This window comes from Lissotriton helveticus, chromosome 12 (genome assembly GCF_964261635.1).
Source record: "Lissotriton helveticus chromosome 12, aLisHel1.1, whole genome shotgun sequence".
NCBI lineage: Eukaryota > Metazoa > Chordata > Amphibia > Caudata > Salamandridae > Lissotriton > Lissotriton helveticus.
The window spans coordinates 148,280,408-148,303,658 of NC_136073.1; the positions used below are offsets into that span (position 1 = coordinate 148,280,408).

Genomic DNA, 23,251 nt, shown 5'->3' on the forward strand with positions numbered 1-23,251 from the left:
CCTGGTGCAGGGTGCAAATCTGCATCGGGAGGCCAATGAGTTTCAATTGGGATCAGTCACTGTAAAAAGAGGATGCAGGTTTTGGCTAGGAAGTCAGTTGGGCTGAACCAGCAAGTGGGTTAAGAGCTTGCATTGCTCAAGGATGTGGGGACACCTTTAGTCCTCTTCTCCAGGGCAACGGGTGCAGGGTTGTTGTTAGGTGTCGGGTTTTTAATTGCCAGAGCAGTCATTGTTGAGAGGGTCTGCATGCAGAGGCTGCAGGTGACGTCAGGGAGTCCAGGAGGGGTGAAACCACGATGGACTCGAGCTCTGGAGGGCTAGGGAACCTTGTTGGCATGGGTGGCCCACTTCAACTTGGGCCAGAGGCGACAGATACAGTGGTGGCTCGGGTGTTGGGTTTTGGTGGTTCCGGAGGTCTCCGTCTTCTCTTTTGGCGATTCTTTAGAACAGGTCTGCTGTTCACTTGAGGTCTTGTCTTTTTCAAAGCCAGGAAGTCCGCCCAAGTTTCTGGTGTTACTGCTGCAGGATGAGTCAACTGTGGTGCCGTTTTAAATGAAGGATGCAGATAGGCCGGCAGGGTTGGTACCAGGTCAGCTTCTTCTTCTGGATTCTCAGCTTTTGCGGCTATTCAGTGTCCTCTCTCTTCTTCTCTGGTTCTGCTTCTCTGGTGACAGGGACTCCCCAAAATACTGACTTTAGGAGAGTGTAGTAGCCAATGGGCTACTGACCCATGAGGTCACTACGACCCTCATGTGACCACTTCCTGTGGGGACTGGGTGTAACCCTGTCCCAGAATTCCTAAGTATGTCATCACAAAGATGGCTACTTCTGAAAAATCGTTTCCACCTCACAGTAGCCCAAATTAGGGTGATACTAGCCTGAGGGGGAACGCCTATCTAACTAGCTAATGTTCCCACCTTTCCAGGAGCCAAGGGTGCTCTGGACAGGGGGTGTAGCTTCCTCGCCTTTAAGGGGTGCCAGATTTGCATTCCAAAGGTGGCAGTTTCTTTGAAGCTCGTCTGCCCAAGGAGGCTAATCAGCAGGTCATCCTATGAGAGGGGGTGTTACTCCCTCTTCACAGAAAGGCTTTTGTTCTGGGTCTCCTGACAGCAAAGGGTCTCACACTAGGAGGCCAGAACAGCGTTTCGGGTGGCAGGCTGGCAGAAACCAGTCCGCAAGCACAACCGGGGGGCGGGTACGTTTTCAGGGGGCAACTCTAAGGTGCCCTGTGGGTGCATGTATGGGCAAATCTAACTCTTGCATCAGGGTGGGTTTACCAGTACGGGGTGTTCGATACCAAACATCCTTATTTTCAGTGAAGCCATCATGTGGTTGGGGAACTCGTTTTCACCTTTTTCCATCCCATGTTTTAAAATAGCTTCCCAGGTCACTTGTACTGGCAGTAATAGGACTGACCAGCAGAGGGGCATATCTGATGATGCAGGTATGCCCTCACCTGTGATATTCGGCACCCTTCCTTAGGGCTATTAGGCCTGCTATAGGGGTGACCTACAAATATTGCATTCAGTGGGAGGGGACATGGCACACACATGGTGTGTTTTCACTTTTGTCTGCACCAGGACACGCTGCCTGCAATGGCAATCTTGAATGTGCATGGTGAGGGGTGTCTTAGGGTGGCAAAAATGGTGTCGTAGCCATTAGGGGCCCTCTTTAGTACCTCAGACCCTATGTACCAGGGTACCATTTACTAGGGACTTACAGAGGGTGCTGAAGGTTTTCCCCATTAGGGGTAACAATTTTACAGTTTTTAGGGAAAGAACACTGCACTGGGGACCTGGTTAGCAGAAACCCAGTATACTTCAGTCAAAGTTGAACCAAATATTAGACAAAAAGTGTGTGTGTGGGGGGTACTGCATCCCCGTAAGCCAATAAGGGTCATCTTGATTTTCTACATAGCATACCTCTTCTTGGTGCACTACATTTTAAAAAACAGCTTTCTACACTTTGCATCTCAATCAGTTCGGACTCTCAGTCCTACCCATTTGGAATATCCTGCTCCGGTCATAGTAAACTCCAGGTAGGATCTTCAGCTGAATTAGTCTTAGTCTTAATTTGATGCCTGTTTGTTTAGGGTGCATTAAGGCCGCCTTCAATGTACGTCTTCCATTGGGCCTGCATCTCTTTCCCGGGTCCCCCTAACCCTTGTAAGTTATCTGGTTTATTGTTTATTATGGTCTGATATAATTGTGAGAATACTTTGCAAGTGATCTCCTCTTCAAGTACTCTACACTCTAGGGGGCTACTTTTGGTACCTCTACCCAATCTGTTTTCTCAGTATTCATAGTGCCCGTTGCAATTGAAGTCATTTGTATTTCGGCAGAGATGCCAATTCATGTGCCTGTTGTAACATCTCAAATGATTTTAGCTTCCTTGCTTTTATGATGTCCCCTATCTGGGAGATGCCTTTATTATCCCCAGACAGCCTCCCAACCACTTTCAGCATGTGCCCCTTCACAGCAGCATATGCTTGGTCACCTTCCCTTGCCACCCCCAGATCCTTTGCGACTTTGACCTATGCAGCTCATGTCAACCGGTTGGGGCCCAGCAGATGTCACCTATTCTTTTTATGGTAGAGATAATGTATGTATGCTCATCCATTCTCAGGCTTTCTATTCTCATGGCTTAGTCTGTTCTTGAAGCGAATCCACAGTTGTTGAATGTCTGTAACTGTGCTGCCCATCAGTTAGCCCGGACATCTGGCAACACGATGCCCCAGGTAAATATTGTTCAGTGTACGGTTTGGAAGACGATGCTGGGCATGTGTGATCTTGTCTAATTTTTTAAGTAAGAATTAGGTGTGATAAACGGGGTTTTCTGTAAAATGTGTAACTGTTTTGGCAGCGTGACTTTAAATATTGCTGTTTTCCCCGCCAGGGATAGGGTTACCCGGCTCTGTTTGTCTGAATATGTCTGGTATTCTCGAATTACTACATCCAAGGTTTTAAGACATGTGCCTTGTTAGATGTTATCTCAATCCCCAGGTATCAGATACTAAGGTCTTTTAATATTTCTGACTTTTATGTTTAATTCTGACTTGCATTCTACAGGGGATCCTTTTATATGCACAGTTCATGCCACAGAACATCAGCTTAAATAACATTTCCAAGAGCTTCTATCCAAACCCTCTGGCAAATCTGTAAACTGAGGTTTAGATGACTTTGTGCCAAATCTCAGCATTTGTTCGAATCCCTGAAGGTCTTTCTGCTGCTTCTTACTTTTCCTTTCATCTCTCTGCACACCTTATGCCAATTCTCTGCAGCCTCTCTCTGAAGTCTCACTCTTCATCCATCATGCAGTCTTTCTCTGAGTCTATGCTTTTTGTAATCTATCTTTCTACATAGCCACTCTTTATTCAGTCATTTGTTGCAGTTATCCCAATTCTCTCTCTACATCACTAGTTCTGCTCATGGTGTTTATGCCTTTCTGTACCCTCTAAGTCTTGCACGATAGCTCCCTTTCTCTTTATGTCATCATTATATACTCTGTCTCTAAAGACATTCTGCAACCACTTTTTTTCTGCAGCCTTTTGACACCCTTTGTAAATAATTATTGGACGCACACTTGAGTAGTAAAAGTATATGGCTAGTGTGGGTATTTGCCTTGTAAGTGTTAAGGTATATTATACACATTGCTGAGATCAAATATTTGTTCAAAGTTGTACTTTATCTTTGTTATTTTGTTTTTCGTTTTAGAGCCTTTCCCGAAATTTAAAATAAGTAGTGTTGCACCTGGGCTTCTTTTGAGCAAAATGACTTAATATAATCCTTTAAAAAAAGTCTCTTGTATGCAACGTGTCAGCTGCAAATTGATGATGCTACTCAGAAATATGAAATTAAAAAATAGAAAATAAAACATCCATCGTTTGTTTTGTCTGATCAGTGTGTTTGTGTAAATTATGCATTAACACTTACGGGGCAAACATTTCCAAATAACTTTTTACTTTTGACTATTAAGGTGTGCCTCCAGTACTTACTTTCTGCTGCATCTTTAGTTGCATTTGTGTTTTCAGCAGCTGCTTCAGAGATCCTTGTGCTCACCAGGACCTCTCTATATGTCTCTGAATTCGCTAACCCTTTCTCTTTGCTTTATGTGGCTACTGATCATTCATGTCAGCATTTCTTTGCTCTCACTTGTGTATTTGGGCTGCTTTTGGTCTTGGGGATGGTTAACACTAATGGATGTTGTTAAGGTGTGATCAGGGAAAATGGGGCTAATGATGATGGTCCAAGGGTCATTCTGCTTGTATTCATCCCCACTTGTAGGTAACAGCTAATGTCCCCACTTTCACCGCTCTTCGTTCTCCGAGACAACTAAATAAGTATGCCTGCTTTTGGTTATCTCTATACTTATATTATTCACATCTCTTCAATAGGCTACATATTGCAGGTGGAGAATTACCAATTGGTGGTGGAACGACTCGTGCAGAGCAACTTTCCATCCTGGGAGCAGCTGCGGAACAAAGAATACATTAAGGAGACAAATTGTAGGTGAGTCATTTATAGCACATGTAAATGAGGGGAAAAAAGCAGGAGAATTCTCAGAACACTTACTACATACCCAAGACATGACACAGGTTGCTCTTCAAAAACGAAGCTGACTATATAATGGAGAAGATAAAGTCATTCCTCTTGGAAATGGGGGTTGAGAGAATAGAAGCAAGTGGGAAACATCACTTACAACGCAACTTTTACCACGCAGTGCTTTTACATCGCAGCTTTTACAACGCAAACCATTACAACGCATTGCGCTGGAGGGCGCTCTAGGATAGGGAATATATTTAATTTACTATCCAACACCTTCCCTACTATCCACGGGGACTGGAGTTGGAATAGTAAATTAAATAATTCACTATCCAGCACCCCAAAGCGCTATGCGTTGTAATGGTATGCGTTGTAAAACTCGCGTTGTAAAATCATGTGATGTAAAAGCATGCGTTGTAATGTCGTACATCCGAAGCAAGTTCCTGGCAAATTTGAAAGTAATGTCAGGGACAGAGAGAGGAGCTCTGGGTACTTAGAAAGGAGCACTCGTATTCGATGGAGAGTAGGAGTTGTTGGAAGAGGATCTCAACGTTTTGAGACAGACGTGCTGAGGACTGGTGGAAGGGGGCTTCAGCCACAGGCCAGGGATTGTAAGTGGAACTATGGATACTAGTAATGGAGCTTTGGAGATTGGAAAGGATGCTTTGAAGACTTTAGAATGAGCATCAGTGATCAAGAAGGGATCTCCTGAATCTAGAAGTGGACGCTGTGGGTTCTAGGACATGTGCACTATTGTCTGCAAAGCAAGATTCAGGCACTGAAAGGGAGAACTATGGAATAGTGGAGGAGCTCACAATTCTCTGAATCAGGGGCGATGATGAGTACTGGAAAGGAATTGTTCTATACTTCCAAGAGAGAAGAGCCTGGAAGTGGACTCTGGTGTCTGGAAATGAAAGACTGAATGTATCCAATGACCTAGGAGTCGAGAGGAGAGGAGAATATAGGGGGAAATGGTTTCAACTGTCTGTGACTGAAATCCTGCTATATTAGACTGAAACAGCATTAATGGGATTGAATAAACAGAAGCATTGGAGAATTTCAATGAGACCAAGCAACCATTGGTGGAAAACCATAATCTACGGGTGAAGCATTAACAGTGCCAGATTAAACCCCGTGGAAGCCCCTTAGGCAGATGAAAGTTCAGGGCCCTCTTCACAAATTATCTCCTAATATGTTCTTAGGTCTCGTCTAGGCAGTGATGGCGCTATCTATTCGAGAATGCTGTATTCAGCATATGGGCATAAAGCTACACCAACTTTCTGCCAATCTTTTTAGTTGGCTCCTGTCCCTGTCCTTTGTAAATGATGGCTTTTCATTGGTCAATAGGGTTAGTAGTCCCTCCTTAGAACCACCTTGTCTCTTCTTGTAACCTCCCATGAGGACATCCCTTGTTACATGTGTTGTTACACCCTAGGTTTTAATTACAGCCTCCTAGCCAATTTTCTTAAAGGGCCTCAGGCAGGACACAGCTTGGTCCTAAGCATGGTTGGCAGTGGTTATTCATTTATTTATTTATTTATTTTCAGTTTCATACGTCTTTATTTCGGTAAAATTAACCATAAAAGACATCACAAAAAATACAATTAAAACATTAAAAAAAAACACTACATAATTTGTATAATACAAAATCACATCTTAAAAATTCGAATTACATTTTGTCAAAAAGACGTACATATAACCTCACTCATAGGTTTAATCAGGAATAGACTATCACTGTGGATATCTAACTCTAATGATCCAAGACCAGCCCAAAAATTTTGCTACTGATATGTCCACTGGGAGTGATGTTACCGTCCCTAGCAACCTTAAGGCCTCATTGGCCCCTCTAGTGTTAAGGTTTCGACAGATTGGTTTCATTCCATTTTTTCCATGGGCCGACATATGCAGGACAAACAAAAAAAAAAATGGCCCACAGTTTCTTCCTGTTCTTTACACCATGGACACGAGTTCCCAGACCCACCCTTCCATTTATGTGTGAACGATCTCAAAGGTAGTGTTCCTATTCTAAATTCGTGAAAAAGTTTTCTATCAATACTCATTGTTATGGCGTCCCAGTAACTTTCCAGAACTGGGTCCACCTTGTGACTCAAAAACCTACCAGAAAGGGTTAGCGAGCTATATTCCATAATCAGCTTATTTCTATATACAGCCCAAAACTGATCCTTGAGATCCTTTTTTGATGGGAACACACTGGTCCTGGGGTCGGACCATAGCTGAGTGAGGTCCATATCTAACAAAATAGATTTTACAGCTTTAAACCAAGGGAGATTTCCACAACCCATTATACGTCTAAGATCTTCTATTCCCGCAGCAAATGTAGCCAATTCAGGCCTTCTCCTCCAAAGTAAAATAATTCTCAGTTTTGCCAATTCTTCTATTGGATTACAGCCCAGGTCCAACAATAATGGAAGCATAGGGGTCGATTGAGGGAGACCCACCAAGTTTCGTAAAAACTTATTTTGGATTTTCTCGAGTTGGGACAAATCAACATAGCCCCAGAGATCTGCTCCATATACAATGGCCGATCTAATCTTGATGTTATATATCTTGAGAGCTGGGCTTATTCTCTTGGTTAGGGAGGATCTCTGCTCCCTAACCAATGTCCCACTCAACTGAGAGAATTTTAATGACAATACATCCATCTGGGCAGTCCATCTTAATCTATAATCAAGTACCACCCCCAGGTAAGTCATCTCGTTTACCTGTTCCAAATGTATGCCATTAAGACTTACTTGGCCTAATCTTTGGTCTATTTTTAGTAAAAACCATAAACTTGGTTTTACTTGTGTTGGCCTGCAGGTCATTGGCATCACAGAATTCTACAAATTTGTTGAGTGCCAGTTGTAACCCCTTTTGTGTTTTTGAAAGTATGAGTGGTTATTTTACTCACTAGCACATCTCACATTTATATTAGACCTTCTATAAATGTCCTTTCAACATCTCCACACAGAGTACAACCTAATCCGAAATTAATATAATAATTATTTTGTCACATTTCAAAGCTACTAATTGTATATATGGACATAACTATTTGATTGTACTTGTGGTACTGTCCTGAATGCAATGCATTATGAGTATGGTGGATTTACCATATATTCTGCAGGGTGCAGTACCATATGTGACCAAAGGAGGTTCCACGGGACCTCTTTTGGTCACATATGGTGCTGCACCCTGCAGCATTGCTAGGTAAAAAAATATAGACATTCATAATGCCAATAACTCCAACTCCAACAAGTGCGAGACCGATTGGTCTCGCGTTTGTTAAAGTTAGAGCTGTTGACGTTGAAAATAACAATGTTTTTACTTTCGCTTTTTTATTCCATTGGCAATAGTGCTATGCAAAATATATAACTCCACTGCAAATAAAACACAAAAGTAAAAAACATTGTTATTTTCAATGCCAACAGCTCTAACTTTAACAAATCTGAGACCTATTGCATTGCATGTGATTGTAATTTTACCAACACGAACATGAAGTAGTGTGCATGTCGGCTGCTGGATGGAGATGACTATCACTACTGTACATTTCACATACATAGTTTGCCCCAGATTTTTTTTTACAAACTGACAGCTGTCAGAAGATGAGCTTTTAAAAGACAACCTTTTATGTGAGTTGGATGCTTCTGGTTTATGTACTTTAATTTGTTATTGGGTACATTACATTAATGCAGTATTTTCTCCAAAGAGTCTTTAATTTGCAGGTTTAGTTTCTTTGAGTTGATTAATTATTTTATCCTTGGAAACAATTTAAGAAGGCTTGATTGGAATTTTCTTTCAAGATCAAATCAACTTTATTTTGATCCGTTGTCGTGGGGCCCCTAAAAGGAGTGCTGCCAATAGGCCGGTGCCTAACTTGGCCTATTTGGCAATCCAGGACTGAGCATTAAGTACGAGTGATGCAAGTATTGCTGACTGCCTGGACAGGTTTGATGACCCCCAGGAGCTGGTTGGAAGCTTTGGACAAAGCAAAGGGGCACAATTGGCACATTCAGAGCACCTCGCAAGTGATGTATAATTTTTTCCACTGTTAAGTTTAATTCCCACCTTTTTTTGTGGACTAACTTTTTCAGCACAAAATCCTCTAATAATGAAGGTGTTTAAACCTTCTACATTAGGCTGATTTTGCAATAGCTTTTTTGTCTGATTTCCCACTAATCTTTTTTTTAAACCGTGGTGTTTCGTGCAATCTTTGCTCTGTGGGTTCCTAGCTGATTTATGTCAATTTGAAATTGCAGATATTACACATAACAAATGGAATTTTTGCTTCATAACCAGCATTTCTTGTTTACAGTCTCTTCTCAATTGGGCCCTCTCTTTTCCACTGCCTATCCCATACTCTTCTTTTGACTTAATATGTGAAATAAAACAAATATGCATTGATCATTGTGAATGAGGAATCCCTTTATTGTACATCCAAGACAGCGGTATTCTGGCATCTAGAAAGTGCCAGTCCAGATATTATTCTGGTATGTGGTTCTGGGTGGTGTAAGATGTAGGATGCAGAGCAAATGATGATGAGGTCGCAGTTCAGTTGGCCTTTGTCAGGGATCATTTTTTGGGGGGTGGGTGGCAATGTTTAGTCTATTAGGGGGTCACTGACACTGGGAACAGGTAAGGGAATAATGGAATAAAGAGAGCAGATGAGCTGTACTTTATTTCCCTGCACAGGTAAGTCACCCACCCAAAAGTTTATTGCCTGCAAACTTTCTTTTCTTATACTGCATTAGTAGATTCACTATTATTCAGGGAGCTAACAATAGCCATTCTTATTTTTCTGGCTTTTATCATCCTTTGTGTAGAGTATACATCCAATTTTTCATTGACGATGCTGAGACTTTGGATGAGCCTTCAACCTCATCTCAGAAAGAGACAACATACCCCATCCCAGTAGAGTCAGGAGAACCCTCTAGGTCTTCCAAAAATGAAGGTGACATGAATCCTGTCCGAGAACCTCAAAAGGTAGACCAGGACGCTGACAGTAGTATGGGTCCTCCTAAGGCGAAGTCTGCAAGGATACAGGAAAAAGGACATATTACCAGATCCATCATTCCAGGCCATGTGAGTGGTCAGCAATGTGTGACTCGTCTGTTCATTGTGCTGCATAAGGAAGGCCTCCTACTCAGAAACTGTCCGCTCTCCCAACGAAGCAATGTTCCACGTGGCCAGAATCAAGGCGGCTGCGCCAAGGCTGAGCTACAGCTGAGCTTTTATGCCCTTTCAGCCTGGATTGGAGAACCATGCCTGTGGTCTCACCTGGACAGTGTAAAAGGGATACCTGAAATAGAAGCAGCAGAGCAGGATTGGGATGAAAATACACCATTCCAGAAGGTAAATCTCACTTATTTCCATGTTATCGGAATAGGTGCCTAGATGACCCACTCTAATGTGCATGAATGTGTGTTTGTGAATATTTGAATTACGGTGTTATTGCATACTAAATAATAATAAGAGAGCAAGTGAAAAGTCTGGCAAAGGTCAATTAAATGAGATGCACATTGAAACCTGTTTTCTCATTTGGCCGTCCGGATATAATGGAAATTCATGCAAGAGCAATAACATTGTGGCTACCTCAAGTGTTTAGAGATATTGCTGCTTTAACATGCTTTAGCATGCTGAGAGTGTTTCCATGTATCAATTCCACAGTAACCTTACAGCATACAGCACAAAATAGTCCAAGTGTGAATTCTCTGCATCATAGGACCTTTTAATAATTTCATTTTTATCCTTTGGTTAGGCTGAGAATCCTAGGTGAATTGTTAAACACAGCAGCATTAAACCATGCACATTTAACTATTTAGCCAATCCACTTCAGTGTTTGGGTCTCAGCTCCAGCAATTGAGGTTGAAACGATTATAATGTCCATCCCCTCCGATGCCACCATACCTTAGATTTCCCTACCAAACTCTGTATATGCTTTTCCCTGACTGGATTCGGATCTTTTCAGTATTTTTCACTGGTTTTTCAAGCATATGAATAGGGCTTCCAGTTTTCAGTTAAAACTGGTTCTGATAAAGCACCATATAAAGGATTATTTTCGTTATAATAGAAAGCGGGAAGCACCGAATTTTGCTGCACTTTTTTTGCTTTGGTGTGAAAGCAGTTTAGGTGCAGCCTCTACCTTTAATGTATTTTCTGTGATGGATGAAAATGCTACAAGCCACTTGGGCCATGGTGAGCCACATAATATGCCATTGTGGCCATCTACAAGGTCCTTGGAACCCCTGAAATCCTTGTTCCTAGTTCCTCCCCTATTTTGGTAGCATGGGCAACCTCTTACAACTTCAGCTCACTGTTCCCTGTACATTGCTGTATAGTGGCTAGCAGTTGCTCACCTGAGCTATGAGCTGGTTGTCTGCCCTAGGAAAGAGGCATCACCTGGATGTCATCCTTCTTCACTTAGAGTGGGATGAAGCTTTGCTATTTGATCGATCAGGTATCGGAATTGTGGAATTACAAATGACTGTGCATAGGATACCTCTAGAATCAATGTCCTCCCATGGAACACTGAATCCAGCACTTTTGTTTTTAGCTTTGGGGTGTGATAGCCTGAAAACATGCCTCTGGCAACCATATTCCCTATAAACATCGTTAGCAGCCACATAATGGCCCAGAAGGGGTCCATGGTTATTTAAACAGCTTTATTATTACTAATACGAGAAAAAACGTGGGTCTTTAGAACTGAGCACCAACAGAAACAGGATAGTCTTACTTGATTAAAGAAGTCCTCTTAAAGAGGACGAAATCCCATCACCCACGAGGTGGTATGCTTCATCATCTGGGATCTCCTCTTGGTTGCAATCTCTAGCGCAACCAAGGGCTGCAACCTTCTCAGCAGAGGAAGGGAGCTCACGGATGTTTTTGAGGTAGTGTAAGGTGGAATCTACTATGATCCCCAAGAAGTGGAGCATGAAATATTTTTCAAGGTGATGGTTGCAGTGCATGTGAAAAATATGTGTAACTTAAATGTGATTTTAAAATTGGCTACCAGGACACAGAACAATTTTAATAGGTGCTGTCCAGGTATCAAAAATAAAATAGTGCGTATGCAGTTTTGACCAAATAACTGCAATAGGTCTACATGTTTCAGCCTATAGATCCAATCTGATCAAGGCTTTCATCAGGACCTAGAATTGATATCGCTACTGCAAATAGTGTGATTGTGCAAAATCAGGTAGAGTCTCAATAAAGTGGTTGGTACGATACAACCTACATTCACCTGTGATTCCAAATTTTGGCCAACTGTAACACGAGTATTGGACACAATCCTGAAAAAGAAAGATAATTCTTACAAAGTGCTCCTAAGAACATTCACTAAACTGTTGCTGTTAAAGATGCTCAATATATCCAATATCATGATTACACCAGATACTCATCAATGTATCATATACCTGTAAGTGTACGTTACCAAAAGATTTTTGTAAAAAGATTCATTTGCTTACCCGTCTTTATGCAGGTGCACTCCTCATCTCACATCTGCTCAGAAAGTGAGGCACCACTCTGTATTTAAGGTAAAGAAATAAAAACCACATTAAAAGTCTGACTACTCTGAAGATGGCTACCTATCTTGAAGTATTGACCACCCACTTGTGTGACCATAGCTCAATTTTAAGTAAAACCGTTTGTTCGGAGCGTGGTGCTCAGGTACTAAGTCTTTGTTGGCCATGCATTCCAGTTACTGGACACTATCTATTTAGTGTATGCAGTATTGACTGAGTTACTTTTATTTACACATTCCAGCTACCGCCCACTATTCATTTAGTATATGCAGTATTGACTGAGTTACTTTTATGTACGCACTCCAGGCGGCAGGATTTCAAGGAATTCTGACATTAGTAGGCTTTTTCATTAGTGTGCTGAAGTCTCACCTGACTCCTACACAGTGACTCACCTTCATTGGAGCCATCCTGGATACACTGGACTTCCAAGCCTTCCCTCTGCCTCAATTAGTCCAGGACATTTTGGCTACGATCCTGATGTTTCATTCCTTAGCATAGGTCTCAGTGAGAGCAACTACTTGGCCTCTGGGTCACGTGTTCTCATGCATCCTGCTTGTGGACGACTCCAGGTGACACATAAGGCTGTTAATAGGATCTGAAATATCAGTAGGCTCACCAATAAGGTGACCTTTCAGATTCCATCCCAGTGCTGTAGGGCACTGTGAAAGACCTATAGTGGTGACTGACTGCAATTGATCTGACATTAGACCCTCTCCGTACCCCACCGAGAGCTAACGGTTGTGATGGATACATTGTTACTGGGTTGGGGAAGTCGTCATGGAGAGTTGGAGATAAGAGGACTCTGGTTTACGGCAGAAGCTCAGCTCACTCCCACAACAACTTGTTAGAGTTGCAAGCAATTCAGCTTGGCACTAAAGGTGTTCCACCCGACCATCAAGGGAGAACGGGTGCAAGTGCTCACAGCCAACACTACCCCCATGTGGAACTGCAGCAAGCATTAAGTTGTAGGGCCATTGGTCCTGTGTCAAGAGGAACTTTGCCTCCTGGCAGGACCTTTAAACACCAAAGCGGACAAACTCAGCCACCTTTGCCTAGTGGATCACAAACCTGGCTTGATCTATTTGCCACCGCAGAGAACGCGCAGTGTTCAAACTTTTGTACATTTGAATTCCCAAGGCAGTCCTCCTTTGGATATGTAATTTGACTTCTCTGCGGCTCAGGACTCCTTGACGCCTCTCCGCCCCTTCCTCTCCTGCCCAGAGTACTGAAAAAGAATGAGAGATCAGGCCAAAGGCATCCTAATGGCTCTGGACTAGGCAAGGAGAATGTGATATACAGAACTTCTGGCCATGAGCACATGCCCTCTGATCCAGCTGCTACTTCAGTAGGACCTCCTGGTGCATCAGCAGAGTCGAGCCGTACACCTGAGTCTGCACAACCTACACTTCCATGCATGGACATTGTGCAGTGACAGCTAAATGATTGTAATGTTCCCCCTGACGTGGTTGGTGTCATCGTGGCAGCCCAGCCTCCATCTACCAACGCTTGCGTTGTCTGGGGTCCTTCCTGTAACATCCCACACCTGACTGTGCAGTCATCGGATGTTCTTTTGTCTGTCGTTGGCAATAGTTAAGGGTTACCTGTCCGCCCTTTTGGCCTTCTTACTTTTACCAGATGGGTCATTTCTCTTCAAATCACCCATTGTGATATGCTTTTGAAGAGACTGATCAACCTGTTACCACTAACACTCTTTGTGATGCCGCAGTGGTACCTTCATTTGAGTCTAACCTATCTTCTGTGCACAGTTGTCTTCTTTGCCTTTTAACTTTCAAGAAGACATTCCTCATCACCATAACTTCAGCAAAGCGAGTGAGTGAACTGCAGCATTGTCTGTGTACCTCCTAAACTTGGTTTTTACTGCACAAATTAGTCCTCTGGACAAATGGATTATTCCTTTTCAAGGTAGTCACACCCCATTCCCGTAGGGCAGTCCATCACCTTGACGGCTTTCTATGCACTGCCCCAGCCCTTGCAAGGAGGAAGAACATGTTCACCACTTCAATCTAATGAGGGCACTTAGCTTCTATGTTGATCGGGCCAAAGATTACTGATCGGATGCCATATTTTTGTTGGTGTCTGTGGAGCTAAAAGAGACAAAATGCTACAAAAGAGAACCATCTCTCAATGGGTTGTGTTATGCCCTGAGATCTGCTTTGTGATGGGCAGGAAGCAGCCACCAAAAAAGTAAAAGACCATCAGTCAGGTGTGTGAGTGAACAGCTCAAGATACCTGCATTCGCAGCGCGGATTGCCCAAAGTGTGCTTTGGGCAATTAATTAATTAATAGAGTCTATTCATTAATTGAGTTCTAGATCAATGAAAAGTTGCAGGGTTACAATAAAAAAATCAAAATAGGCTATACAGAATAAATGCCACAAAGGCTCTTTGATGCAGAGTTATATACAGAGTATGTAAAAATCTGAAATTATTTTAAGTTCAAATGAACAACTAAATCAGAAAATGATCAGGCAGCATACCTAGCAGCACCAAAAAAAGCTCCTAAAAACTTGGACTCACCCCCAAAATCAAGGATTTTTTATACACCATTCTTGCATAGAAAATTTTAATTACTGCACATTCATCATGATGTGAGCAAACATATAATTTCTTCAGCAAATCAAAACACAAAAAAAAATGACATGACCTTAAAGCATACGCACTATCCCATTATCTTGAATAATTATCCACCACTTTCTATGCTAATGTAATCTGGAGATGTTTGAACAAATATGAAAAATTTGACAATAAGATTTTCTTTGAATGAATAGGTCGAGTGAATAAACAGAAAACATAGCTATGTTACATCAGCAACATGAAAGATTTACAGTGAGCAGAATAATAGGATCATTGGAAATAAACTATTGTGACTTCAGCTTGTTTGCTTGCTGTGGAGAGCATGTGCTTCTTGGGTAAATACGAGTGAGTAACAAGATGGATTCCATCTTTTTCAAGATGCCGTTTTACACAGAAATATGGCCTAACTAATTAACATTAATAAATACACTTCTATAAATCCTAGGAAGTTAGTTTGAAATTCAATTATTCTTATTCAATCTACATATGTAAAGTCAAGTGTAAAAATCATAGAACACATTACAAATTCCTACCATTCCTCCTCTTGATTTACTATTTATTCTATAATCACTAAAACAATTAATAAAACTTCATTTTAATCATGAACTTATACAGACTGCATCACTTACTGTTTCTTTTCAGAATACTCCTCCATGATATTTAGCTGCTTGTAAACTTGAGCCATGATATTCTCCATCTCATATTATTTGTTCATTTTTCTCTTTGATCATCTCTTTTCGTTTTTATGCCAAAATCTTTCAACCTGACAACCAGAATTTTTAGTAAGAGAAACAAAACAATTTCATAAATTATTATAACTATTTACAGGGGTTTAAAACTATTACAGGGGTAATAAATCTAAAGTTCCTCCATCAAAATTATTAATCTATTCACCAACCTTGCTAAAACCCTTCCCTATCTCATTAACCCAGCCCAGGAACCTAAAGTCTCCCAAACGCCATCATCTTCTAAACCTTGAATTTCACAAGAGATATTGTTTATGTTATATAAGGGTTACTTTCAGGTATGAAAGTAAAGAACCTTTTAGCTTTCACTACCTTACAAACACCGCTTTCCTTCCCAAGAAGAATGCGTAGGGCTAAACGGTGCATTACCAGTGCTCTAATAGCAATTAGTTCAAGCTTAATTGGGTTAAAGTGCCAGCAGTGATTAAAACAAGTCTGTCCACCAATGGAGACAAATGTCTAGTTTTCACATCATTCACCTATGGGGGTATAATAGCACCTAATATGTCTAATACTATGTGTCCAAACCCATGTTTTTCTCTACTCAAACCAACTGCTACAACCATTCCACTCATATGATAGACTCTAGGAAACACTAAAGCAACATAAGATCCAACCCATTACGGAGCAAATTCAAATAAGCATGCTTACCACAAACATAATAAATTCATCCAAATCGAAACCTCACCAATCTAGTAATCCCCATCACGTACATCATAACTTCTTTCACACTCGCTTTCTCTCTCAAATTCTGCCTTGCCATCTCTCAAAGGGTCACAACGCACCATACACATTTCACCTTTCCTTTACTGTTCCATTCTCAATTTAGGATGTAAATTAGACAATCTAAATTATTTTTCTTTAATCTGTCCCCTTATTCCTATTTCATCTCGCCTATCTCTCACAATCTTTGCTCTTCTATTTTTGTATTCCTTAACGCCTTAACCGCGGCGTTTTTTTCGCCGCGGTGCGGGTGTTCTAAAGGGCGGGCGGGGCTACGTCGGCCGTTGGCCGACGGCAGCACTAGGGAGGTAGTGCTCCCGTCGGCCAACGGCCGAAGTCAGCACGGAAGGGGTTAATAAACTCTTGCTCCCCCATACTCATGCCACATACATACCCCTGTTCAGTATGTATTGTTCTGTGTTCAAATTGTGCAATAATTTTCAGAGACAAAAATTCATTGATATTAAATTTACTACCAAACAGTACAGGGAAGACTATGATATTAGAAGTTGCATATAAGAAGAACTCTCCCCTGCAAAAGAGGGAAGAAAGGTACATACAAAGCAGTTTTTAATATTCATGATCTCCACATACTCTATCAACATTTTAGCGTGAATATGATCTTGAAATCCAGTTACGAAGCTTTCCCTACATGTCAGTTAATTATTTTTCAATTCATTATGTACTATAGTTAATTCAATTCTTGTTGAGACATATCCCACTGGAGAGAGTAGGCCAACTAAGACTATTAGTATCTTTAATAGGACAACCAAACGAATAATTCGAAAGCATTTGCTGTTTTCCTTTGAGACTGAAAACAAACATTTTCATCAAGCTCCAAATGTGAAACTCAAGTTGTCTTTAAAACAATAGTAGGTTTTTTTCTTATTTCTTTGAAACAATAATCAAAATAAACTTCAGAATAATCATTTTTTGTTTATTTTCTCAAAAGTTAATTTCAGTTCATGCTCTCAAAATCTTATTACATATTACACATAAATGTGGCCTAACTAAACCACTCTAATAAATACACTTTTATACATCCTAGGAAGTTAGTTTCAAATGCAATTATGTTAATCCAGTCTATATGTATAAAACCAAGTGTAAACATGCATAGTACACATTTTTAATGATGCACAAAAACATAAGCCCACAAAATTCTCTTACAATGCCCCTGTACTGTGAAGGATCAGAACCACGGATGTGTTGAAAGAAACCAGACACTTCCTCGCCCGCCTCAACTGTGAGGCATGCTGCCTGCTGGCAAGAGAAAATTCTGACAACATGTATTTGAGAAAGAAGTGGCCATCCGAACATCCAGTGTGCATCCACCAAGAGTCCATAGGAACTTTCTTACCTTCGTCTTTCAGGCTGAACACATGCTGGACACTGAAGCTGTGTGACTGCTATTAAGCCTAGCCTGGCTCAAAAGGTCTTTTACTGCAAGTGCAAACAAAAATGATAGCCTTTATTTAGCAAATCAGAAGGATGAGCATAAGTGAGGGCTGTTTGGATATTAACAAAAAGGAGGTCTTGCATTGCTGGAAATCAGATGAGCACTTTCTGTGGCCAACTATCTATCTTATTGAAATATTCCATTGCTTTCCCACATAAACTCTGAGTAGCCTTTGAGTAGGGCAGTTTCTCTAGTTCCTTGCGTAACCTGCCTAATGCCATATTGAAGGTTACCTCTAATAACTGAGACAAAATAGGATATTTGGCAACCTGCTTTTTTGCAAGGATGAAACATGTTACATTTGTAGTTTGAGCATGAAGCTGGTGATCTATATTGTGCCCACCATAGAAGGAGCTTTAATGCCATAACACACAGTCAGCCATGTGTGGCATCTGCACATGCACTTTGAGGGTTTGTACATGAGTCAGTCGGGGCATCGGTATTCATCTTGGTATTGTCCAAGTTATGTGTAGCTTGCATGGTTGTTATGGTGAATGGCAGACGCACCACCACAAATTACCTATATTGACCATCTTCCCAATCCAATGTGGCCCCGACGGCAGTAAACAGTTGGAGCGACTTCCAGGTTTCTGTGGGTGGCATCAGTATAAGTTGCCTGAGCTCCAGAAATGGGTATGTGGCTACAATGGGAGATGGGTGGGAACTGTGCCTCTCTCTACCCTCTCTCAGTTCACACCCAGCCATATTTGTTTTTTCTCTTTTTGTTTACCTAGGATGCAGACGTCTCCTTTCATTTAATTACTTCATGAGAGTACTTCTTGTCCCACTGGGGTCCCAGAAGATTCCAAGCTGTAATATAACCTCTCAGTCTATGGTTGGTAGTTGGATAGAAGGGTGGGAAGTTATTCCTTCTTTTTGAGAGTGGTTTTGGATAAGCATAGATATTATGTTTGTGTTTCACTGCTGATCTTCTGTGGTTAATGAGCTCAAGTGTGGTTTTCCTTTGTGACACACGTATGACAGAATTCTCTGTTGTTTTGGTTACGACCTAGTTGCACTTCGGCAGCAGGTTTTTCCCCTGCTTGTTTCCGTATACAAGTCTAAAAATATTGTTCGCTTGATGCCTGGTCCCCAAAGAAACCCACGCTGAAACATTATTGAAAATAAACTAGCCAGCTGAATTTTTGGAGGCCACCGACTCTGCTTGGCTCCAGCTGTATTTACCAAACAAGCGTTGGCAAATCCAATAGGTCTTGCTTATGAGAGCAATTGATTTTGACAATGTTTTGTACTGATGCTGCGTATCAGTGCAGATGCTTTACAATGTGGCTAAAACTAATTTTAAATAGCGCTGTGACATAACCAGGGCTAATGCACGTTTCTTTCCTTCATAAAAATTGCTTTAGCACTGGCTGCATCATAGTTCTTTGTATTATTATTTGTAGCCATGCTGCACAGCAGCCATACTACTCTATAGCTTGCCTACAAATCATTGCCTAAATCGGCAATGCCTAAGTTGTACGGCATGAACAAAGAGCAAGGTCTGAGCCCATAGTCTCAAAGGTGAGACCTGTTGGCTTTATTAATACTGGTAAGGTCTCAGCACAACACCTGCAGGATTCTGAACAAGCCAGTAAATCCTATCATGCGTTAAAAAGAACAAATGTATGACAGTTGGTAAAAGAACATCCTATCACATAAAGAAAGCAATTGCAAGCATGACCATGTCTTAGTGAAAATACATTTGATAGCAGATAACATCTGTTGCCACTGTAAAAGCAGATAACATCTGTTCTTACAGTAAACATCCATTTCAAAGGAAAAAAGAGATTATTTGAAGTTTATGTTGCATTGCAAAACATAGCTACATATGGCAGGAGTTTCAACAAGGACTACAAGAAAAAAGAAAAAAATTAAGTAGTGCCTCTATCACAGTGTGATCAGCAGAAGGACAGAAATCAAGCTGAACCAATTAGTACTTGGTCCGTTCTCCAGCCGAAAAAAGAGGAAGTGACAATGAAGCCAACTAATGTTAAGCAATGGGCTGGCTTCAAGCCCTGTTTTGTATACAGTATCGCTTGCAAGTAAGAGCACATGTTCTGTCACAGGCAAGACATAAAAACTCTCTTATCCTCTTAAATCAAGCTTTAATAAGGTAACAAATGTCTCTACATTTTGATTCAAGACTGCATAAAGACTGCTTGGAGTATATCTTTTCTCACTGATTCACAGTTGTGTATATTCACTCGTCAGTTATTTATTTACTACTTGTGACTGTGGTGAACCTACAGGACAACATGCTAACAGGTGGCACAGTTTTCATCGCCTGCAGCTATGCTTTTTGTACTCACCTAGCACCATTTTGTCAGTCCCACCAGAGTCGAGGCTTGCCAAGCCCAGCCAATGGCCCTACTTTCTTTAAGTGTGAAAATATTTATTGGTTCAATAAGGTCAACAATTAGTTGTAAGAAGAACTACTTGTTACCTCTGAGGCACTATTTAGCATTTTTTTAAGTAAATCATCTTAACATATTTCAGTACTTTTTTAATCTATCTAACTAAATTAAAAAAAACAAGAGTCCGACATTGCAGATGCTTGATAGTATGTCATGTCACCATAATCGTGTGGTCCCACAGTCTCATAACCTTTGTTGTTCTCATCCTGTATGGACATATGCGAAGGGTGGTGCATATGAGGCCGCTCCTTCAAGTTCCTGAAGAAAGGGCAAACCCACACAAAACCATAGTCAGTTCAAACTATACACATGTTCCAGAAGGATGCCAACTATTTTCCTCACCTGGGACTATTGTGTGATTACCCCACACCGTTGCTTATCTATCCAGTGACTACAGTTACTGGCCGGACCGGGAATACCAGACACCTTGTAATACTGTCCTTAGTTATAAAGTGTGTATTTGCTCCTAGAGTTCAAGAAAACAATGTATAGAAGTCTAAAATGAGCTTAATCCCCTCACAAAATATTCTTCTAGCATACACATGGATTTGCATATTGTTTTTTTGTCCCTCTTCTCTACTTCAGCATCATGATGGTCTAGGGGATGCAGGATTTTGCGTAGACTGTGTCCAGGCAGTGCTTTGTTTTATTTCGAATCTTTTTTTAAATTCATTTTCAAAGAGAAAGAAAAGGCAAATGTATACACATGTCACAGTAAAATATGTATCCTGCACGGGAAGTAGAAGAAAACAATATTTTCTGTTTAAGTGAAGGAGATTATTTTACATAAACACAAATCCACTGAAGTCTGTTTGGGTAATCTGTGGTTCGTATTGTGCTGTTACAAAAACACATAGTGTATTTATCATGTATTTGGTACAGCTAAAGACCAGGCAGTCCTTTTGCATGGCCAACTCTTTCTATTCTGGAAACCTTCAATACACAAACAAAGAAACTGTCCTTCCATTGCGTCCAAGACATGGCAGTTTCCACAAGGGTGGGAAGAAAACTAAGGACCTGGTTTAGAGTTATGATATGGAATACTTTGTTACCTGCCCGATATACTGCAGGTGCCCTATAGCCAATAGGACTTGTAATACAGAGGAAGGAATATCCATTGTAGTTGTGACAGATTATCTCTTCCCCCAAACTATATCGGGTCCTAAGAGTCCTTCACATCACAAGGGTTACACTGTAGAAGACTGAAATAGCATAAAAAAACATTATATATATATTGCATTCTTCTGCTACTAGACACATATAATGCAATAAGCATCAGCTTTAATTGCAACATAGTTGTCAATGTATCATTCTGCAAGAACCGGCCTCTGTACCTTCCTACTTTCTACTAACAGTAACTTAAGCTTTTCCCCAAAAATGTCTTCCTCTTCTTCACCCATGTTTATAATGCACTAGCAGCAAGTATTGGTAAACAGTGCCTGTGTAGATACTAAATGTTGCTGTATGTGGCAAACATGAACTCTTTGGCCTCCCCTAACAATGAGGAACATAGCATGTGTGTGTAATTCCCTGATGAAACCTGTACACTGACCAGTGCAATACAAGGTGCTATAAGCGCACACAACCATCATCTCGAGTCCGTTTGTGACCCGGTGTGCAGATTTGACGTCTGCCAGAAGCGCTGCATGTGATATTGTGCCTACCCGATAGATTCTTCTTTCAGATACATCTGATTGATGAGAGATAATGGATATTTCTACAGTCATGTGGCTTTGCTTGACCCACCTTGAGCAAGGATGCTATATATGCAAAACAAGCTTCATGAGATCTCCCAGTGTCCTCCAATGTGCGATATTCTACCAACCAAGGGCCATAGTCTCCTCCGGAGTCTGGCAGGAACACAGGACGAGCGCAGCGCAAAGGTCTTTAGCAATCTCTCAGGTGTTTCCAGGTTATGTAGTTTAGCCAATCTCAAAGGCCTCAACTCTGCATGGCTACTTATAGGTTGGTGATAATTTTACCATGTTGCTGGAGTACTTTGTTGTGGCGTTGTGATGTTCTGACGTGTGTGGGTCACAACATAGGTTTAAACAGTGAATTTTACTATATAAAACCACACACACACAACGGGTAACTTCATTCTTCAGAGCTTGATTGCTGCTGCTGTCTGCTCTTCCTCCACCCACATCCCATCAATGCCATAGAATGAGCTGCAGGAGAGCACCACACCTTGCTTGACCACCAAGGATCAGGCTGATGAATTTAGGGTCTGATGATCAGTTTTAACATTCAGAATAGTGTCTATCAATGCAGCCTGTGTATCAGTTCATCCCTGTGTTTGGCTTCTTCTCTTACACAATCTGTTATTTCTGTACTTAAAATAATGTATACCTCTAGTTCCTCTTTATTTGCCTCTTCATTTCATTCTCTTTATCTGTAGATCTCCATTTGTCATTCTCACTCTCCCACTACCCGTTTAGATAATAGCCTATTTTCCCTGTGTTTAGGTAAAGCTCCTTTTCTTGGGGAAAGCCATAAGGTGGAGTGATGTCCTGCACGCCGGTGGCATTTACCGCATTGTTGTGCCGCAGGAAACTGTGAGTATGAAGCGCCTCTGCCTGGTACTCTGGCAATGCTGAACTTGCTTGATGATGTTAGCCCTGGGGCCAAGTGAAGCTGAATATAATGATACATTGGGGGCTCACTTTGTCTATTACTTTGCTTCAGCTATAAATTTGTACAATTTCCAGATGTAGAATGATAGCAGCCCTGCGCACCGTTATGTTTTACTTTCATTTGCAGATAAACATCTGAAAGAAACAGGTTAGTATTAGATTCCTTACCTTAGAATATCCCCAGGCGTCAGTCTGGATCCGGAAATTTTTGCGTATCAGTACCCATGCGCGTCGGTAGGCGTCGTCCGCGGCTCCGCGTCTGTCCTCGGCGTCATAGGAGCCGTGATGACGTCGTCGGAGTACTTAGACGCCGCCTCCGCGCGCTGACGTCAGTTCCTATTTTTTCTGCACCAGCAAGCGCCGATCCGGAAAAAGTGGTACCCTTAGTCACTTTTTGACTAACCTTTTTCGATCATTTTTGATAATTTTTTCGAAGTCGATAGACTCTGTAGGTGCCGGTAGGGATACCCGGGTTGAAACCCTGCTCCGACTGCGACCGACTGATGTCGGTCACCGACCCCCATCGCCGGTGTCTACATTGCCTGGGGCTCGACCACGACGACAAGTCGTGCCCCGACTGCCGGGCCTTGATGTCGAAGGCTAGGCGGGAGCGGTCCCACA

At 41.6% G+C, this 23,251-nt stretch overlaps 1 protein-coding gene across 1 annotated transcript in view; it reads left to right on the top strand.

Moving 5' to 3' along the window:
* Positions 1 to 23,251, top strand: part of CTC1 (CST telomere replication complex component 1) — a 230,849-nt gene that overhangs the window by 59,181 nt on the left and 148,417 nt on the right. The window contains exons 12-14 of the mRNA XM_078671543.1: positions 4,394 to 4,508; positions 9,362 to 9,890; positions 22,463 to 22,552. Coding sequence (XP_078527669.1) covers positions 4,394 to 4,508; positions 9,362 to 9,890; positions 22,463 to 22,552 — 734 coding nt within the window. The remainder of the gene's footprint in view (positions 1 to 4,393; positions 4,509 to 9,361; positions 9,891 to 22,462; positions 22,553 to 23,251) is intronic.